The sequence below is a fragment of the Puma concolor genome, chromosome E3, assembly GCF_028749965.1.
Source record: "Puma concolor isolate L17-30 chromosome E3, mPumCon1.1.hap2, whole genome shotgun sequence".
Classification (NCBI taxonomy): domain Eukaryota; kingdom Metazoa; phylum Chordata; class Mammalia; order Carnivora; family Felidae; genus Puma; species Puma concolor.
This window is the reverse complement of record NC_141682.1, coordinates 42,496,739-42,518,137: the sequence shown is the minus strand read 5'-3', so window position 1 is coordinate 42,518,137 and position 21,399 is coordinate 42,496,739. Positions and strand designations below refer to the sequence as shown.

The 21,399-nt window shown below is 42.5% G+C and overlaps 1 protein-coding gene across 3 annotated transcripts in view; it reads right to left on the bottom strand.

Annotated features, from left to right (window-relative positions):
- The window catches only part of LUC7L (LUC7 like), a 45,230-nt gene that overhangs the window by 10,691 nt on the left and 13,140 nt on the right, over window positions 1-21,399 (bottom strand). For all 3 annotated transcript variants that reach the window (XM_086691779.1, XM_086691778.1, XM_086691780.1), the window contains exons 4-6: window positions 17,294-17,392; window positions 2,913-3,023; window positions 2,063-2,206 (exon numbers count right to left, since the gene is read on the bottom strand). In XM_086691779.1, the coding sequence (XP_086547905.1) occupies window positions 2,063-2,206; window positions 2,913-3,023; window positions 17,294-17,392 (354 nt within the window). The remainder of the gene's footprint in view (window positions 1-2,062; window positions 2,207-2,912; window positions 3,024-17,293; window positions 17,393-21,399) is intronic.

Genomic DNA, 21,399 nt, shown 5'->3' with positions numbered 1-21,399 from the left:
TGCCTCTCCTCTTCTCAATCTGTCTCCCTTAAAATAAATAAAAATGCTGGGGAAAAAAAATTGTTTACAAAACATCCATCTGGGGGCACCTGGGTGGATCAGCTGGCTAAGTGTTCAACTTTGGCTCAGGTCATGACCTGGCAGTTCAGGAGTTCAAGCCCGAAACTGTACTCTGCACGAACACTGCAGAGCCTGCTTGGGATTCAGTCTCTCTCTGTGCCCCTCCCTCACTTGTGGCCTCTTTCTCTCAAAAGAAACAAACTTAAAAGAAAATCCATCTGTATTGTGAATTTTCTCCCTCTCATGTTCAAGAATGGACCATATCAGCTATATATGTCACTAAGCAGGTGCTGTCCTGCCAGGGGTATGAGGCATTATCTTGGCACCACCTTCCAGGAGATACCTTAAAAGCTGGAGATGACCCCAACCCCAGCACAGCCCTGTCCTGAGTAATCCTTCTGCTCCCTGTACTGACTACTGCCTCAGTGGGCATCGCTCTAACACCAACAGGCCCCTGGCACTATCCATGCATTCAGTTAGTCATTACCGAGCTCCTACTGCGTGTTCATCACCATGCTGAGCCAGGGGTGTACAGAGATAACCAAAGGGGACCTGACAACTACATGCCATCTGCTCACCTCTACCGGCCCCCACCACTCTAAGAACCGTCTCAGTTCATAGGTCTCCACTAAAGGGACTCCCAGGACCAAATTACTCTACCTGGAGACCCTTGGCAACACAAAGTCACTCTCAAACTCAGACCCCATTTCTTTTTTTCTTCTTTAAAGAATTCTTTTATTTATTCTAATTTTTATTTATGTGTTTTTTGAGAGAGAGATGGACAATCTCAAGCAAGCTCCATGCCCAATATAAAGCCCAACACAGGGCTCGATCTCACAACCCTGGGATCACCACGTGAGTTGAAGTCAAGAGTTGGACCCTCAATGGACTGAGCCACACAGGTGCCCCCAGACCCCATTGCTTCTAAGCACCAGATTTCCTCAGAATGAAACATATCCATCTGTTCACATACTCTTCTCTCTGCACCCCCTCCCGCCTCCAGCACTGTCTCCACAAGAAGGGCATCCTCTGGCATGTTCACAACCAGAAAGTATCTGGCACATAGCTGGAGCTTAATAAGCATGTGTTACAGGAACACAACCATCCCACCTCCCTCTGACTCTACTGTTCCCACCATTCTCAAAGTCGACATGAGCCATTTCCCATTCCAGGGGTAAGGACTTGAGATCCAAAGCATATCTGATGGATACAATAATCTAGGAAGAACACGGTTGTCAGTTATACAAACAATGAGTCCCTGACTCATTTTTTCCACCGCACATCCTGGCCTGGCATCCCAGCCAACACCACTTGGATGCTACCCTCAGTCTGCACAGGTTCTCCCTACAAGAGATGTACTGTTGCCAAGAACACCCAGTTTTCATTCTCCAATATAACTCTGACCCGCTCATGCCAGCTGAGTAACCACCACAGCCCAGCAACCTCCTAGGGAGCCAGAGGATCAGAGAGTAAAATGACATCACTCTGGGGGTGCCTGGGTGGCTCAGTCGGTTAAGCGTCCTACTCTTGGTTTTGGCTGAGATCTGAGATCATGATCCCATGGTTGTGGGATCGAGCCCCACAATGGGCTATGCACTTACCGTGCAGAGTACAGCTGGGACTCTCTGTCCCTCCCCACTTATGCTCGAGCACTCTCTCTCTCTCTCTCTCTCAAAATAAATAAATGAACATTACAAAAAAAAAAAAAAAAAAGAAGACACCACTCCAGTGACTTCACTCTCAGGACTGCATTCTGCATATAGGTGTTATGCTCAGGGCTGGTAAGGGATTGGTCTGATGTCAAACGAGTGTCACAGGGGGGCAGAGCAAAGGCACAAACCCAACTGTGTACAGACTCTAAATCCTACAATCCTATCCATACAGCATCTTATTTCCAACTTCTTTCCAATATTCAAAAAATTGAATGCTTTAATTTTAGCCCAAATGGTGAATCTTCTGGGGTTACTAAGTTTCCTCTTTCTTAAAGACATTTCCCACTAACCTCAGCTTCTTTTTTCTTTGCACGGACTTTTTCCACTTCCATAAGAATTTTCTGGGATTCATCAACATTTCCTTCAGCTCCCAGCTGCTCAGCTTTAGCAAGAAGTTTTCCGATTTCTTCATTCAACTCATGTACTTTTTCTGCCTAAGGGAAGACAGAAATAATCAGGTAAGGAGACATCTAAAACCAAAACACTAGAACAAAGAGAAAGTGAGTGGTTCTCTCGCTGTTCTTCTGTTCCGTTCCACTGGAATTAAAGAGAACAGCAAGGATCCTCACTGAACGCATGCAAAATATAGAAATTTTGACATCCTTACTAGCACTGTTGTGACCCTGACCTTAAACTAAACCTGGCCACTGCATCCCAGTAAGAGCATGTAAGACAGTAAGAGCATGTCTGTCACTTCCAACGTGGTGGTCAGGGTCATCACGGTGGTCATTTTCTGGGCTGTCTCTTCTCACTTCTATCACAACTCAACCTTCTGGGTAAAGGCCATAAAACATCCAGGTTTAAAGGTATAAATTTGTACTGTAAGCAAAATGCCTAATCATTTGGAATTTAATTTTAGAAATAAAGTAGCACCTTTGGTCCAGTTATCAACTGCACGTATCTTAGGTGATGCCTTTACAAAACTGAAAGTAAAGGACACCACAGAGACTTAGTTGTGCTGAAAGAGGGGGAGCAGAGGAGGGATGAACCGATAGGCCAGTTACACAAAGATCTACCTTCTTTATTCTGCGGTATAGGTGCCCCACAAACTAACCATTTCCCAACTAGCTTTCCCCCGTTTCCTATTTTACGTGGTGATGTTAAAAAAAAAAAACAAATGTTAATGTCTCCCAGGCATACCTTCGCAGAAACTTCTGCACTGATCTCCTCCTGCGTCTCTGCCAGTCGCTTCTTGGCAAGCTCAGTTCTCCGATCACACTCGGCAATAAAGGACTCCAAGTGATCCATTGCCTAGCTCAGGAGAAGCAGTGAGCTATGATCAGTTACATGTAGTGCCTTGGAACCCATTTATTCAATAGGACATACACTCCTGGGTTGGTTTCTTAAAAGCCTGTAAGTTCAGCGGGAAGATCTTAAACTACACTATAGCCAGCATGTCCATAATCACATTAAACCAAGGGGCTTTCTTAAACCAAGACTCAGAAGCATAGTCTTCTCATCTGTTTATTTCTAAAATTTGTAAAAGGACCCCCATCCCTCAATAACATTTCCAGGAATTTTTTTAATTAAAACACTTGGCCATAATTAACAGCGTTCTCTGAGGGGCAGGAAGGGTGGACTGAGACTAGTAACAGAGGCCCTCTGCTGGTGAGCTGTGGGGGATGCAGATGATGTACTCACTGGTCTGTGTGAGCCACGTAAATATTATTCCCTCATGTTCTGAGGGTAGAGTTCCCCCTTCCACCTCAAAACAAAACAATAGAACAAATATTACTGAGAGCTGTGAGTATGGTTAGTTATTGCCTACGGTCTAAAGTAGCAGGAAAACTGGTTACTACTTACCCAAAGAGATAAAGGAAAAGAAACTCTAGATATCTAATTGCTCACTCTGAAGAGTTTGTGGGAAACACTAAAATACACTAATTAATAAGCTGCTTCGTAGGTTTTAGGCAGTTAATCTGTCATGACCAGTCAAAGGCTCCAGCGTAACTTCAGATAAACACACAAACAGATGTGTCAGGCTATGACCAGTGATTAGCACCTCCTAACTCGCACCCACAAGTCAACTTGCAAATGTCGGCATTGTGTTAAATACGACAGCAACAGAATTTAGAACAGGATGACATGACTAGACCATGTGAACTATCGCCAAAAAATACAGGAGAACAAACTCTGGGTAGAGTTCCTAGAAAGCAGATGGAAGGCCAACAGACCAAGTGGTGAGAATCTATGTCCCTCTGCCCAAAGATGGCCAGGGGAGAGGTCAGCTGTCAAGAAACCACTCTACAAGGATCAGTGCCACAGTGGAATGGATAATAGGGACACTGGAGAGGGTTACTGTCTCCTCTAGAAATCTTAAATACTCTTTTCAAACAAATGCTTACTTGGAAGTAGGTCAAGACAGAGAAGAAGCTCTGTGACGATGCCAAGCCCCCCCAGGTGCTGAAGAAAGGTTAAAGCCTAATCATCCACTGAGGCCAATTCCCAATTTCACTCCATGATTTTGGAATTCAGGACCTCTTTCGTGTTGTTGGCCATCCAAATATTCCCTGATGTTTTGCTACATTTCAATCTAACAATCAGGAAACCAAATGATCATCATGTGTCTGCATGCAGTGTACTTCCTGGAAAGATGTAGAGTTGACCAACTCTGCTGACAGGGTGGTAACTTACCAGGATCAAAGTGCCAGCAATCTGATATAAGTCCCATGCCACCTGTGCTCACATGGGATAATGGATCCCAGTAGACCATCCTGAATCGCCCCAGGTTCACCCACATAGAGGTGTCAAGTCTGTGGTGTAGTGTCCCTCCGTTATATACCCAAAAAGAGCAATCTCCCCTGAAACAGACCCACGAATCTACACATCAGGGGTCAAATGGGCAAGAGACATCTAATAACCCTGCCAAGGCCTTACCAATTAAAGCAACCAACTGCAGCTTCAGCAGAACCTCAATTAGCTACAGACTCACACATCTGATAAGCTAAAAACTAAATAGGAAACCTCACAACCCAAAATAGGCAGACCACAGGGACATCCTTTAACTGCCACATTCTTTAAAAGACGATGCTTTGTTCTACTGCTTCTTCTCTTCAAAGTGCTTGTCAAATTCAGATTGATTCCTAAAATATATCAAAGAGGAGGTTTAAATAATTTTTCTTAAAAAAACAAAAAAAAAGGTACCCAAGTCTAAAAATTAAGTCCTAATCACAGCCCACCATTGACCAGAACGTGACCCAACCTCTGTGGCTTAGGAATGGTACAAGGAAATATGAACTACTGAGGGTACCTGAGCACAGGGCTGGTGTACAATTGGCACACAAGTCTCACTGCTGCTGAAGGCTATTCCTCCACACGTAGGACCGTCTGGTGCTGCTCCCAGCCCAGCAGAAATGACAGTGGCCAGAAACAAGCATGTGCCATCAAGGAGAAAGGTCACAGCACACACGTGCCCCTGTACTGTGTGACATGTCCACACATGCCTTAAAAGAGCTGCACAGAAACTCTGAAAGTCTCCATTTCCCAGGTGAAAAAACTGAGGTACAGTTTCCAAACTACTAAGTAATGGCATCAGGGTGCAAGAACCCTTGTGGCTTGGCTCCAAAGTCCTTACACCCAATCTGCACAACTGTGAGGCGGTCAGTACCAGCCCAGTTCACAGATGAATAGAAAAAGTTAAAAGAACTTGCCCAAGGTCACAAAGGGATTCTAATCCAGAATATCTGACTTAGCAAATACAACTGTTACACTGTCATCTGTAGCTAGAAAAAGTAGGTATAATCACAACTGGTCTCCTATGGGATATTAAAGATAGCTTGGAAATTTAGTTGATATGGTGTGTAGTTTTTGGAAACCTGTGAAGTAAAACATCAAAAAGCAAGACAAAGGCGCCTGGGTGGCTCAGTCAGTTAAGCATCCGACTCCTGAGGTCGGCTCAGGTCGTGGTCTTGAAGTCATGAGATGGAGCCCTGTGTCAGGCTTTGCACCGGTAGTGTGGAGGCTCCCTGGGATTCTTCGTCCCTCTCCCTCTGCCCCTCCCCTGCCCCTCTCCCACTTGCATGCATACACTATCCCTCTCAAAATAAATAAACTTAAAAAAAAATTTTTTTTAAATAGGAAACAATTTGGGGAAAAAATGATCTCTACTGAATTTAAAAAATAAAATTTTTTGTTTTTTCAATATATGTATGCTAAAGGAAAGCATTGCTCTGTAACTTTTTCATCGGCAAATATGTTAATATTGCGGTTTATTTGCCAGTGTTCACGTTGAGAAATGTTATTTATAGAGATGACCTCGTAGCAAACATATTATATACCCATTTCCTAGGAAATTTCTGAATAAAACACTTTCAAGAAGTCAAGGCCTGGCCGTGGCATGTCAGGCTGAGGCTGTGGTAGGCTGGGAGCCTGTGGTGAGAATGGGGAGGCACCTTCTCCCAGATAAACTCCCAGAGGCTCCAGCCATCAAGCTCAAGCTGAGGGTCTAGGCAGGATATACCTACACAAAGAAATGCTTTTACAACAACCCCATCAGGACCACAAATAAATACCTTTTTATACCTCTGACTGGCAAAGTCCCCAAAATTTGGCCACTCACTGTTGGCAAAGATGTGAAATGGAACTCTTCTACACTGCTGGTGGGAACATTCATCCCTCCGAAGAACACTATGGCACCATCAAAATGAAAGATACCCTTCTGATCCAACAGTTCTGCATCTAGGAATCTCTCCCAGATACATGTATACAATGCCAATGTGTAATGCAGCACCATGATCATCAATAAGGGACTGGTCACATAATGTAGATATCCATGCTTTGGAATACTACGTAGCCACAAAAAGGAATAAGGAACTCTATACAAAGATACACTAACAAGGAGAACAAAAAAAAGGGGTAAGGATAGAATAAGTGTATGGTAGACTGCTATTTGTGTAAAAACAAAACAAAAGAAAAAAACAATGGAATACAGACATACTATCTGCCTCAGGTATGCACATAAACTCTAAAGGAAACAGAACACTTAACTGGTTACTTCTAGAGGCAACCAGGTGACTGAAGAACTGAGCAGGAGAGCAGTTTCACAATGTACCTTCTATACTTTAAATTTTTGAACCTTATGAGAGTTCTACATGTTTGTACATTGCTAAGAGATGCTGCACCTTAGTGAAGTAACTGATCTAGGCAACTATCCTCAACTGTGCTTAAAGCATCAGGCTAAAGGCTGAAGGGGACCTTCACGACCAAGAGATAAAGGGTGTCTGTACCGACCAAGCCCACAGATCACTGTGCCAGCTGAGGTGATACAACAGGAAGGGCAAAGCTCTACCTCTGAAATCCTCCAGTCACAAAATAAAGTAAATCTGATTATCAAGCCTCCAGATCTAACTCCTAGGGTACAGGAATTTCAAAGATAAGGGAAAACATGTTAAAAAAACATCATGAGGATACAATCACCAAAGTTCAGGAGGAGACTTTAAGAAAATTAATTTCTTCAAAAAGATTTAAAAAGACTTACAAAAAGAAGTAAAAAGACTTACAAAGCACTCTAATGTGTAGCCCTTATTCTGAATCCTAAGTCAAACAAATAAAACTGTAAAAGAACCCTTTTTGAAGCAATCTGGGAAATTTGAACACTATCAAATGGTATATTATTTTTTAAAATGACTGTTTTTAATAAAGTCTTCAACTTCTAGATATACTCTTGCAGTATTTACAAATGAAATTCCATGTCTAGGAGTTACTATAAAGTAATCCAGTGGGGGCACCTGGCCGGCTCAGTTGGTGGAGTGTGCAACTCCTGATCTCAGGCTTCTGGGTTCAAGCCCTATGGTGGCGGTAGATATTACTTAAAAAATAAAATCTTGGTGTGCCTGTGTGGCTCAGTCAGATAGTGTCCAACTTTGGCTCAGGTCATGATCTTGCAATTCGTGGGTTCGAGCCGTGTGCTGGGGGCTCTGTTCTGACAGCTCAGAGCATGGAGCCTGCTTCTGATTCTGTGTCTCCCTCTGAATCTGCCCCTACCCCACTTGTGCGGTCTCTCTCTCTCTCTCAAAAGTAAACATTAAAGGGGCGCCTGGGTGGCTCAGTCGGTTAAGCGTCCGACTTCGACTCAGATCACGATCTCGCGGTCCATGAGTTCGAGCCCCATGTGGGGCTCTGGGCTGATGGCTCAGAGCCTGGAGCCTGCTTCCGATTCTGTGTCTCCCTCTCTCTCTGCCCCTCCCCCGTTCATGTTCTGTCTCTCTCTGTCTCAAAAATAAATAAAATGTTAAAAAAAAAATTAAAAAAAAAAATTAAAAAATAAATAAATAAGTAAAATCAAATAAATAAAACCTTACAGGCATCTGGGTGGCTCAGGCGGTTAAGCGTCTGATTCTTGGTTTTGGCCCAGGTCATAATTTGTTCGTGAGTTTGGGCTCCATATCAGGCTCTACACTGACAGCGCGGAGCCTGCTTGGGATTCTGTCTCCCTCTCTCTGCCCCTCCCCTGCTCACTCGCTCACTCTCTCTCTCTCTAAAAAAAAAAAAAAAATTAAAAAAATAAATAAAATCTTTAAAAAAATCCAGTGGGGAAACACAAGAAAAAAAGATGAAACAAGAATCTTCATATCAATAATCACTGAAAGAATTGTTGCACAGGAGCTGCACTGGGAGACAGAACCCAGAAATTTCATTATAATATTCTGTTCAGTTCTGTATCTTTAGAACTTTTTCTTACCACATTTTAATTTTTATTATTTAAAAAAATTTTTTTAAGTTTATTTATTTTGAGAAATACAGAGCGTGAATAGGGAGGGGCAGAGAGAGAGAGAGGGAGGGAGGGAGATTTGGAAGAAAAGTTAAGGCAAGACGAAACAGCTGGCAGTGAACTCACCATTCCCAAGGCTTAGTGAGGGGTACAAGAAAATTCATTATATGGTTACATCTACTTTTGATAATTGAGATTCTCCGCAGAACTTTAAAAAAAATTCCCTGGTAAATCAACCTTTGACTTTTTTTTGTAGAGAAATAATCCATTTAATCATAACTTTAAACTGTTAGAAGTTCGATGAGCAGGACTCACTACCTCCTTTTGGCCAGCAGAGCCTCAGAATTCTGACCCACAGCAAACCCTTGACACACAGCCTTCCAGCAAATGCTCCGAAACAGTCTGCTAAAAACCTAACCCACCAAGGTCAACTTGTGCCAGTTAACCAGCAAGCTGTCCCTTTTGAGGCGCCTGGCTAGATTAGTCAGAAGAGCATGCGACTGAAGTAGGGTATAGAGATCATTTAGATCAAAACAAGAAACAAAAGAACCAAGTTGTTGCTTTTAAAGTGTTTGCCTCCCCGCATTTTGACAGATAAGAGACTTGAGAGGCAGAGAGAGAGGGGGAGAGAGAATTGACAGTGTGGAGCCTGATGCAGGGCTTGATCTCAAGATCAAGGATCAGGACCTGAACCAAAATCAAGAGTCAATGATTAACCAACTGAGCCACCCAGGTGCCCCTGCTTCCCTGCATTTTAAAGCAGTACTAAGTGACTGCCTCCAGGGAGGGGAGGGCACACTCTGTGTTTTAAAAGCCACATCTACCAATTCTCTGATTAAGCAGTATGTGTTCAATGAGACCACAAAAAAAAAACAAAAAAACAAATCAAACAACCCCCCCGGCCCCCCCCCAAAAAACTATAGATGAACTCTCTAGTATACACAATTTTGTACCTTTGTCTTGCTCGTGACATCATAGCAATTCTAAGTCATTAAATAGATTTTATACAATTTCGAGGGCAGTCTATGACATGAGTTCTGTGTCCAATTTTCCAATCTTATAAACAATCCTACCATATTTGTTTACCAATGCCTGCCTATATTTCTAATTACTTCCTAAGAATGGAGATTTGTAAAACTAAGTCACAAGGTAGAAATACACACACACACACACATTTTGTTAAGATCTTCGTTTTGAGGGGTGCCTGGGTGGCTCATTCAGTTGAGTGTCTGACCACTGATTCTGACTCAGGTCATGATCTCATGGTTAGTGAGACTGAGCACGGAGCCTGCTTGGGATTCTCTCTCCCCGCTCTCTCTCTCTGCCCCTCCTCTGCTCACAGATGCTTGTGCTTTCTTTCTCAAAATAAATAAATAAACTTAAAAAAAAAAAAAAAAAGATTTTATCTTTGGGGGGCCTGGGTAACTCAGGTGAGCATCTAACTCTTGATTTCAACTCAGGTCATGATCCCTGGATGGTGGGATAGAGCACTGCATCAGGCTCTGTGCTGAGTGTGGAGCCTGCTTGAGAGTCTCTCTCTCCCTCTTACCCTCCCCCCACTTACTTAAAAAAAAGAAAAAAAAAAGATTTTATTCTTAAGTAATCTCTATATCCAATGTGGGGCTTGAACCCACAACCCCAAGACCGAGCTGCACACTCCACCAACTGAGCCAACCAGGCACCCCAAGATAAAAATAGTTTTTGTTTTTTTTTTTTTTAACATTTATTTTTTTGAGACAGAAAGAGCATGAACAAGGGAGGGTCAGAGAAAGGGAGACACAGAATCCGAAACAGGCTCCAGGCTCTGAGCTGTCAGCACAGAGCCTGACGCGGGGCTCAAACTCACGGACCGCGAGATCATGACCTGAGCCGAAGTCGGCTGCCCAACTGACTGAGCCACCCAGGCGCCCCTAAAAATAGTTCTAAAATTTCATTTCTGCCTATTATTGTGTTAGCTAACTGGACCTAATGACTATATGTGACACCGAAAATGTAATTTTTTCTTCTCTCCTCCCACAAGAAATAATCACTTAAGAATTTGGTATATACTGGGATGCCTGGGTGGTTCAGTTGGTTAAGCATCAGACTCGATTTCTGTTCAGGTCATGATCTCACGGTTCATGGGATCGAGCCCTGTGTCAGGCTCTGGGCTGACAGCAGAGCCTGCTTGGGATTCTCCCTCCCTCTCTGCCCCTCCTCCACTCGTGAACATGCTTGCCCTTTCAAAATAAATAAACATTAAAAGAAAATCTGGTGGGGTGTCTGGGTGGCTCAGTCGGTTAAGTATCTGACTTTGGCTCAGGTCATGATCTCACTGTGAGTTTGAGCTGTACTGACAGCTCAGAGCCTGGAGCCTGCTTTGGATTCTGTGTCTCCCTCTCTCTCTGCCTCTCCCCCACTCACACTCTGTCTCTCTCTGAAAAATAAACATTAAAAAAATTTTTTTTTCTTAAAAACTGGTATATACTTTTATTTAAAAAAAATTTTTTTTAAACTTCATTCATTTTTGAGAGTGAGACAGAGCATGAGTGGGGGAGGGGCAGAGAGAGAAGGAGACAGAATCAGAAGCAGGCTCCAGGCTCCGAGCTGTCTGCACAGGGCCCTATACCAGGCTCGAACCCACGGACTGTGAGATCATGACCTGAGCCGAAGTCAGACGCTCAACCAACTGAGCCACCCAGGCGCCCCAAAAACTGGGATATACTTTTAAAAATTGCATTAAGATGCATATACAAGAACACAATTTTCATTCCCACCAAACAGGACAATTTGGTAAGTTTCCATTTTCTTCTTCACATCATGTATCTTCTATGATCTACAACTGTGCAGTATTTCACTTTATTGTGACACAACTACTTTAGCCCCTCCAAAAACATCCATGTTTGGGTATCTCCATTTTTCCACTAATTCAAAATGATGCAATGAACACCTTCCATCTTCTCATACACACGCAATGTTCTTGTAGGACAACTTGCTACAAATTGCTTAGAGGTGACTCAAATCTCTAAGCGCTTTAGTTTAATTATTTTTAAGGTGTCTTTATTTTTGAGAGCGAGACAGCGTGAGCAGGGGAGGGGCAAAAAAAGAGAGGGAGACACACACACACTCCTTACATAACAAAAATCATTTAAAATAGAACTCAAACACCTGTTTTCTTTAATATATCTGATAAAGTTTTCAACATTAAAACAAAACACATGTTCTGAGTTTGTGGTCAGTTGTCCCCCAACAGGCCTACTGCAGGGAGTCTGACCCCTCTGCCAGCACCATTAATTCTGGCAAATAACAGTGGGCTTCAGACACTTCCAGAGATTTTGGTAAATGGTTGGCATATCTAATTATTGCCAACATGGAGATTCTACCAAAACACTGGATGAGGTACACAAAAATATAAGTTACTAAGAAAAAGCAGAATAAAGGGTGCCTGGGTGGCTGAGTTGGTTGAGCATGTGACTCTTGATTTTGGCTCAGGTCATGATCCCAGGATTGTGAGATCGACCTGCACATCAGGCTCTGCGCTTAAAATTCTCTCTCCCTCTGTCCTGTTTCCCACTCTCGCACACACACATTCTCTCTCTCTCAAAAAGAAAAGGAAAAAAAAAAAAAAAAAGAAAAATCAGAACAAATCATGGATTAGAGGTGGTTTACAACCTATGACAATGAAACCCGTATTCATCTCCTAACAGTGATGACCACACCACACTGCAGCCTTTCCAGAAACCAACCTCAAGATGGGCACCTGGGAGCCATTGGTCCCAGGCCTCCGGCTCGGATAGTGCAGGGGCCGAACGGCAGGCTCGGAGGCCAGCACCACCATCAGGTCTTCAGAGGGCAGCAGCAGAACAGGGACAGCAAGAATTAGCATACTGACCATATTTGGCCAAAAAGCTTCTGAGGGGTTCTGCTTCTCAAAATTGCAATTCTGACAAGAAGTACCACAACTAGCCTTTCTGATAAACCTATCTGTTCATCTTGAATCAACTATCTTTAAAAGATCAAAGTGACCTCCGGAGAGAGCTACTGGATGGCTGGTCACAGAAAGGGGAGACTTTTCACCAGAGCCTTTTAGACTTCTGGAATCTCCCACAGTAAACATGTATTACCTACCAAAGAGATTTAAAAATTGGTTTTCATCAAGTTAACTTAACAAATCTGTATTGTGAGAAAAGCCTTTATCTTCCCTAAAAAGTTTATACTGTAAAACTAAGGAGATGAGAAGTTATTTTAGGGGCGAGGCGCCTCTGTGGATAAGTTGAGCATCCGACTTCGGCTCAGGTCATGATCTCACAGCTCGTGGGTTTGAGCCCCGCATTGGGCTGTGTGCTGACAGCTCAGAGCCTGGAGCCTGCTTCGGATTCCGTGTCTCCCTTTCTCTCTGCCCCTCTCTTGCTCACGCTCTGTCTCTCAAAAATGAATAAATGCTAAAAAAAAAAGTCATTTCACAGGCACCTGGGTGGCTTAGTCAGTTAAGCATCAGACTTTGGCTTAGATCATGACCTCACAGTTTTCAGTTTCATGAATTCAAGCCCTACGTCGGGCTCTCTGCTGGAAATGCAGAGCCCACTTTGGATCCTGTCTCCCTCTCTCTGCCCTTCCCGCTCCTCAAAAGGAAAAAAACATTTTTAAAAAAGTTATTTTAGCTTGGTATCGTAAAGTTAGGCCACTTTTAATTACTTTACTTAGAGTAATCCGTGTACATCCAGTGTTGATATGTATAAATTAAAAACTCAAAAGGTGGGGCATGGGCATCACAATCTTAAAACCAATGAAGAAACTTTTAAGGGAAAACCTCCCTCTTCTCCCTAACACCTAGAGGTGTCTTCTTAGCTTCACAGAACAACAGTCCACTGTGTGACAGAACAATATATTTATTTATTTATTTATTATTATTTTTTTTTTAATTTTTTTTTTTCAACGTTTTTTATTTATTTTTGGGACAGAGAGAGACAGAGCATGAACGGGGGAGGGCCAGAGAGAGAGGGAGACACAGAATCGGAAACAGGCTCCAGGCTCCGAGCCATCAGCCCAGAGCCTGACGCGGGGCTCGAACTCACAAACCACGAGATCGTGACCTGGCTGAAGTCGGACTCTTAACCAACTGCGCCACCCAGGCGCCCCTATTTTTTTCTTTTTTAAGAAGATTTTATTTTTGTGCGGCGCCTGGGTGGCTCAGTTAAGCGTCCAACTCTTGGTTTCGGCTTAGGTCATGATTGCACAGTTTGTGGGTTCAAGCCCCACGTCAGGCAGGCTCTGTGCTGAGAGCACAGAGCCCCTTGGGATCCTCTCTCTCTCTCTCTCACAAAATAAATACATGAATAGATTAAATAAATACACACACACACATATCCAATGTGGGGCTTGAACTAACAACCCAGAGACCAAGAGGTGCACACTGGATGGACTTAAGCCACCCAGGCACTTCGTGACAATTTATATAACTAGTTCTCCATTAATAGTTGCATTACAGCCTCTTTTTTTTCCCTTAAAAAAAAAGTTGCAATGAGCATCTTTTGCATGTACATTTGCACGTATCCCTAAGATATGTTCCCAAGAGCATAGTTTTTTAAAGTTTTTTATTTTGAGAGAGAGAGAAATCACACATGTGTGCATGGGGGAGGGGTAGAGAGAGGGGGAGAGAATCCCAAGCAGGCTCCGCACTGTCGGCGCAAAGCCCAATGCAGGGCTTGATCCCACGAACCATGAGATCATGACCTGAGCCAAAATCAAGAGTCAAACGCTTAACCGACTGAGCCACCCAGGCATCCCCTGGCTATCAAACATTTTAATTTGAGCCACCTGTAAAATCAAAAATTATTTTTAAGGAGTTGGGGGGAGGGGTAGTTTCCTTTTTCACTGAAAAATTCCTATCTGTGATAAATTTTCTCATAGCACAAAAAAGTCTCTTGACCCACTCTAGCCCTCCAAGCAAGTTAAGAGTGTTCATAATCTCTAAAACACCTCTCTGCACATCTAAACATGTCAACAAGTGTACACCACCCTTCCCTGTTAAAAAAAAAAATACACACTATGGAGGGGTGCCTGGCTGGCTCGGTCAGTAGAGCATGCAACTCTTAATCTCAGGGTCATGAGTTCACGCCCCATATTAGGCACAGAGCTCACAAATAACTAAATACTGTATGCGATTTACAACAGCGTTTAAAAAAAAAAAAAACCACACTATGGAAGCATCATATCACACTTTGCTTATCCACTTAATCTACCTTGCAGATAAATTCACTTCAGTGATACAGTGAACTAACTCAATTCTCTTTTCACAGCTCTACTTCATTCCATCCTAAAGAGCAACTATGATTTAGCCAGTCCCTTATTAAGGAAGTCTACTTGGTTCCTGTTTTCTACAGTTACAAATGCTGTAGGAATATTCCAGAACAAATTTATCTTTGTACGTATGGGAAGTATTACCAGTGAGATATAATCTTAGAACTGGCCATCCTGGGATGTGCTTTCACATCTTCAGATGTTGAATTACCCACGAGGTGTATTATCAGGATTACTTAATTCTTCATCTCTTCAGTTCTGAATGAGGGAGAGCACCTACCACAGGATTAGATGCCCGCTAGGAAATGTCCTTTTCCATTCTCTACCCATTTTCTATTGAGCCACTAATACCATTCTAGTCAATTACGATGAATTTTACATAGAACTAGCTTGTTGTCATCCACACTGCAAACATTCTATCCCAGCTTATTCTCATTGTATGTAAGGCAATTTTTTTTAGTAACCTCTACAACCAACGTGGGGCTAAAACTCATGACTCAGATCAGCAGTCACATGCTCTTCCAAGAGAGCAGGCCAGGCACCCCACATATGGGTATTTTTGATACACTAAATTTTTACGTTTTTACACAAATGCACACATCTTTCTCTTATAGCTTCTAGACTTTATAGCACCGAGATGACAAAACAAAATCCATTTTGGGGGGATCCACCTGGGATGTACTGGTTGGTACATAGTTTACTGTTTGTTAAAAACAAATCCAGTTTCTCCATACTGGCGGAACACACCTCCTTCAAAATACACTACATGACTACGTGTTTCAGCCTGTTTCCAGTTCTTCTACTAATCTATTTCGTAGTTGTAAATTCATCAGGTCATTTAAAAAAATGCATGGACATTCTGATCTAGCAGAAATGCTGAGACTTATGATCCAGAAAACATTGCTGAAACTGAGATTTCAAACAGACACTGGTGTACATACCAGTTTCTGAAACCTGACATCCCAAGATAATGGCCTCTTCACATAAGCATTTGCAGTTTACTGAAGAATGAAACTCACAATACAGAAAAATGCCCTTTCTGAGCCTCTTCTGTTAGGTGAGCTGTTGCTAAAGGCATTTTTATTTTTAGTTAATTCCAAGATTCAACACTGAGAACACGCTGTGGCTAAAGAATGAATCCGAAAAAGAATTGTTAATTTTCATCACTTTAAAAGCTACTGGATTAAATAGAATTTACTCAAGTTATAATACATCCTTCAAAATGGCCTTTGGTGAGGAGGAAATGCCTTTCCTTGGGTTTTGTTTTTCCCTGACTCCCTCACACCAAGTTCTGTCCCTTCCCAGTCTTCACTCAGAAACCATTCTGAATGGCATCAACGCCACCCCACCCTTTAGTTATTTAGAGACAGACAGTGTATGAGTGGGACAGGGGCAAAGACAAAGGGAGGCACCAGTGCAAAGCCCAAAGCAGGGCTCGAACTCACAAAACTGTGAGATCATGACCCGAGCCGAAACCAAGAGTTGGCTGCTCAACCGACTGAGCCCCTCAGAGGCCCCTACATCAAACCCCTTCACTGACCTCTAGTCATACTAGCGATGGATGATTAGAGAGAAGAAAAAACTTAAATAGAGTGACTCTAAATCCTGCATTCTCAATGGAGAAAGGGGTGAAAACGGCTTAAAGGATGAAAAAAAATCTTAGATATCACAATGGTTTGTGGCCTGGAAATGACGACAGCACGTAAGCTAATACGCAGGGTATCTATGGTAACAAAATTTCATGGAGGGGCAAGGGACAGACAAATTAGGAATAAAGGTCTAAAAGGGCTCCTTTGGGAGGCAACATTTTTTTTTCAAGTTGCGAAGTTCCATTTTATTACCACTAAATTGCAAAAATTTAACACTAAAGGGGTATAAACTGGTATCATGGCTTCATCAACAACAGAGTAACAATAAAAACAACATACAGAAAAAGGATATTACAGAACTATCCTGCAAGGATCAACACATGCATCCCCTACAAGCCAGCAATTTCCTTCCTCAGAATAGACCCTAGATAAATCCTAATACGTGTGCACCAAAAAGATATTCAAGAACATTCATAATACTGTTTGTAACAGCAAAAAAAACCTAGAATCAACCTGTCTGTGAATAATGAATGGAGTTTGGGGAATAGTCAAGCAGCAATGAAAATAAACCATATCCAACAAAATGGGTAAAAAGGGACATACTGAATGAAAAAATAAGATTACCAAGTATATATATTATGAAACAATTTTTCTAAAGCTTAAAAACAGGCAAAAATATAATGTTCAAAGAATCATAATAATACGTAATAAAAAACACCTTGAAAAGGAAAGGATACGTATGAAACGCACAACAGTGTCGGGGTGGCAGACATACAGGTAGAGACCAAATGATACTGGCCATGTTCTAACTCTAAGGGAGAGTGGTGGCATAGTAAGTATCTCTTCGATTATTTTGCTTCATAACTTACAAATCTCACGTTATTCTCATTAGTTGATATTTGGCTCTTCACAGTAGGGATGAATTAACACCAAAAAAAACTTACATCTAGTTCAAAAAACAGGTCCCTTTCTTTACTTGCAATCTCATAGTCTGCTCGGAGGGCCAAGTCGTGGATTTTGGTACATTCTCCTAAATCCATGCGCTGTAGGAAAGAAACAAAAATTTACACATGAGCATCTACTCATTGTAGAAAGCACATGACCTGGTGTTTCAACTGTCACCAAAACAAACAATACCTCTTTGAATACTAAACTAGAATAAATAAATTAAGAAACCATACGTAGCCAAGAAGCCTTACTTTTCTTTCACCACGATTATGTGACACTTGTATGCATTTAAGTGTGAAGGTTTGTATCTCTTTCAAAGCCAGAAACAGAGTAACAATGAAAACCACATTAATTAGCTTTTGCTAGTTTTATTTTTGCATCAGTCATAGAAGAAACGTCTATTCAGTGAATATCAGCATGGGGGAGGGGAAGGTGGCAAGGAAAAGGCCAGAAAACAAGATGCCATCAATACAAATTTCTAGGCATTCCTTCCTATAATCCTCATTACTCAAGATGATCAATGCTTCGGGTGCAGAGATAAGGAAAAGGAAAGAGCAGATAGCAATCAGGTTTTGGCAATTCTAACAGAACCTAACGCTTAGTTTTGTGTAGCTCTTTGTATACCAGAAGGCATAAAGCAGAATAGGCCAATTCAGAGCCAAAAGAATCCTCCAAACATTCTCCTAACCTAGTAAATGACCCTTGACATAACTGGGGACATAGATTGCGCCACAAAAGGCTCTTTTACTAAAACAAATGATTTGTGTTACCGGTAACATTAGCCTGACGTGACATGCTATCATGTGTTGTACACATATGTAAAACAAACAACAGGGCACACTCCTTAACTAAATTCGGAGTGTGGGACTCTGTGATGGCACCCTCCACCTCTGGCCATCACAAGAGCACAAGGAAAGTTTGTATGCTGAGGATCATGCTATCAAGTCAGACAGGGCAAGTTAACAAAAGCCAATACCACAATGAGGAGACATCTCTGAAATCCAAGCACTTGGGACAAAAGCACAGGTATACATAACTTGCAAACAAAGAATGATGGGAGTCCAGGACCTCCTGTAAGCTCAAACTACAACTATGTCCAAAATGAGTTCAAAACCTTCGTGGATTATAAAGTCCTTAACATCTTAGGCAAATTAGGGAGTCTCGCGGTACCTAACTCTTAAACCGCAGTCTCACAGAAGGTGCGTGCCATGCTCACTAACGAAACGTCCTTTAGAATCACCAGTGAGAACCAACAGTGGGCTCCCTGGTGTAGAGCTTATCTTCAATTGATCTTCATTTTGATCATCTTCTGCATTTAAATGCTGATGACCTTTTTTCTCCTTAATTGTTATTATCGTGAAGTCATATGTAGCTCACGTATGTTGGTTCACAGGGGCATCTAGAGGCAGGGCAATAGTAGTTCTAGAAGCCAAAGTTGCAAATAGAATCGCTGTCCCTGTACTGCAGACAACTTTTGCTTCATTCACTCTTACGTATCAATACAATTTTTTAAAATATAGTCTCCACAAGAGAAAGGTAAGCACTATAGCCGCAAAATAACTGGCAAACACCAGGAATACTTAAAAGCTAATGCAAGTTCTGTATCTCAAAGAAAACCTACCATCAGAGGAAACACTAAAACCTGAAGTACTAAGCCTTCAGTACATGTAATGTAATATAATTTCAGGAATAGAATTTACTCATTCTACTTATGTAGAACACCCAGTGCTCATCCCAATAAGTGCCCTCCTTAATGCACATTGGCCATTTCGCCCATCCCCCCAACCAACACCCCAGGCAGCAACCCAGTTTGTTCTCTGTATTTAAGAGTCTCTTATGGTTTGTCTCCCTCTCTGTTTTAATCTTTTTTAAAAATTTTTTTAATGTTTATTTATTTTTGAGAGAGAGAGAGACACAGAGTGTGAGCAAGGGAAGGGCACAGAGAGAGAGGGAGACACAGAATCCGAAGCAGGCTCCAAAGAAGAATCCGAAGCTGTCAGCACAGAGCCCGATGCCAGGCTCGAACCCACGAGCTCTGAGATCATGACCAGAGCCGAAGTCAAACACCCAACCGACTGAGCCACCCAGGCGCCCCCTCTCTGTTTTTATCTTATTTTTGTTTCCCCTCTCCTATGTTCATCTGTTTTCTTTCTTCAATTACACATAGGAACGAAACCATACAGTATTTGTCTCTGACTTATTTTGCTTAGCATAATACACTTTGGTTCCATCCACATTGTTGCAAATGGCAAGATCTCATTCTTTTTGATCATCCGATGACATTCCATTGTATGTATACCACAGCTTCCTTATCCATTCATCAGTAGATGGACGCTTCGGCTCTTTCCATATTTTGGCTATCGTCATTAGTGCCGCTATAAACATTGGGGTGCATGTGCCCCTTCGAATAAGCATTTTTGTATCCTTTGGATAAATACCTAGCAGTGCAATTGCTGGGTCATAGGATTAAGTACTAAGCATCTTAAGTACAAATCAACCTCCATTCTAAAAATTTAAATTGTCACGGGATGCCTGGGTGGCTCAGTTGGTTAAGCCTCTGACTTCCGCTCAGATCACAATCTCATGGTTCATGAGTTCGAACCCCGCAATGGGCTCTGCATGAACAGTGCAGAGCCTACTTGGGATTCTCTCTTTCTTTCTCTCTCTCTCAAAAGATAAAAAATAATTTAAGAAAACAAAAATTTTAATCGTCAGGAAAATTTTGACATTTGTGAACCACGCAGGAAGCAATTCACTGCTGTCTTCCTTTGGGTGAGAACTCTCAGGCAGCCACTGCTAATGCAAGCAGTGGACAGGGCTGGGTTCCATGGTTACTCCCTGTCTATATATTTTCAGCTTTGCCAAGGAGGGAACAAAGTACTGGCTAATTTCCCTGGCAGCTGAACACCAAGCAGAGCTGCAATGTCACATTAGGCCCTTCCAGAAGATTTCAAATGGCTGTTAAATCCAGCTTGTCAGATGTTTTTTACTGAACAAATATCTGTGTTCGCTACCTCCTAGTGGTCTCACACTGGGCAGGGAACTAAACACACAGGGCAGGGAACTAAAGGCTCTTTCCAGAACATGTGGAAAACAAGTTCTTCCACTGAGGCAAGTTACACTACCTTCCCTCCAGTTATCTTACTCTCCCAAACTTAACAACCAATACTGTAATTTCCCATTAAGCTGTTTTTTTCAAGTTTATTTATTTATTTTGAGGTGCCTGGGTGGCTCAGTCAATTAAGCATCAACTCTTGGTTTTCACTCAGGTCATAATCTCACGGTTTCATGGGGTCGAGCCCTGCATTGGGCTCTGCGCTGGTGGCATGGAGCCTGCTTGGGATTCTCCCTCTCCCTCTCTGCCCCTCCCCCATTTGCACTGTCTCAACCTCTCTCAAAATAAATAAACTTAAAAACTGGAGGGATTGCTCTTGCTGCTTGGGATTGGAACAGAGGGAGAGGGGAAAATTTATTTATTTTGAGAAAGAGAGCACGAGCAAGCACACACACACACTAGAGGGAGAGAGGGAAAAAGAGAATCCCAAGCAGGCTCCATACTGTCAGCACCGAGCCTGATGCGGGGTTTGAACTCATGAACTGTGAGATCATGACCTGAGCTGAGATCGAGTCAGACACTTAACTGATTGAGCCACCCAAGGGCCCAATAGCCTTAACAAAACTGTAACATCCATTCCACCTTGCCTCAGGCCTACTAATGACAGGAGATGGTTCTGAGCAACAACTTGGGCCTGGAGCAGCCCATGGAAGACTGAAGGTTATAACCACCTTCATTCAGCCACTCTAATTTTTTTTTTTACATGTTTTATTTTTTAAAAAATTTTTTTTTTCAACGTTTATTTATTTTTGGGACAGAGAGAGACAGAGCATGAACGGGGGAGGGGCAGAGAGAGAGGGAGACACAGAATCGGAAACAGGCTCCAGGTTCTGAGCCATCAGCCCAGAGCCTGACGCGGGGCTCGAACTCCCGGACCGCGAGATCGTGACCTGGCTGAAGTCGGACGCTTAACCGACTGCGCCACCCAGGTGCCCCTTACATGTTTTATTTTTGAGAGGGAGAGGATATGAGCGGAGACGGGGCAAA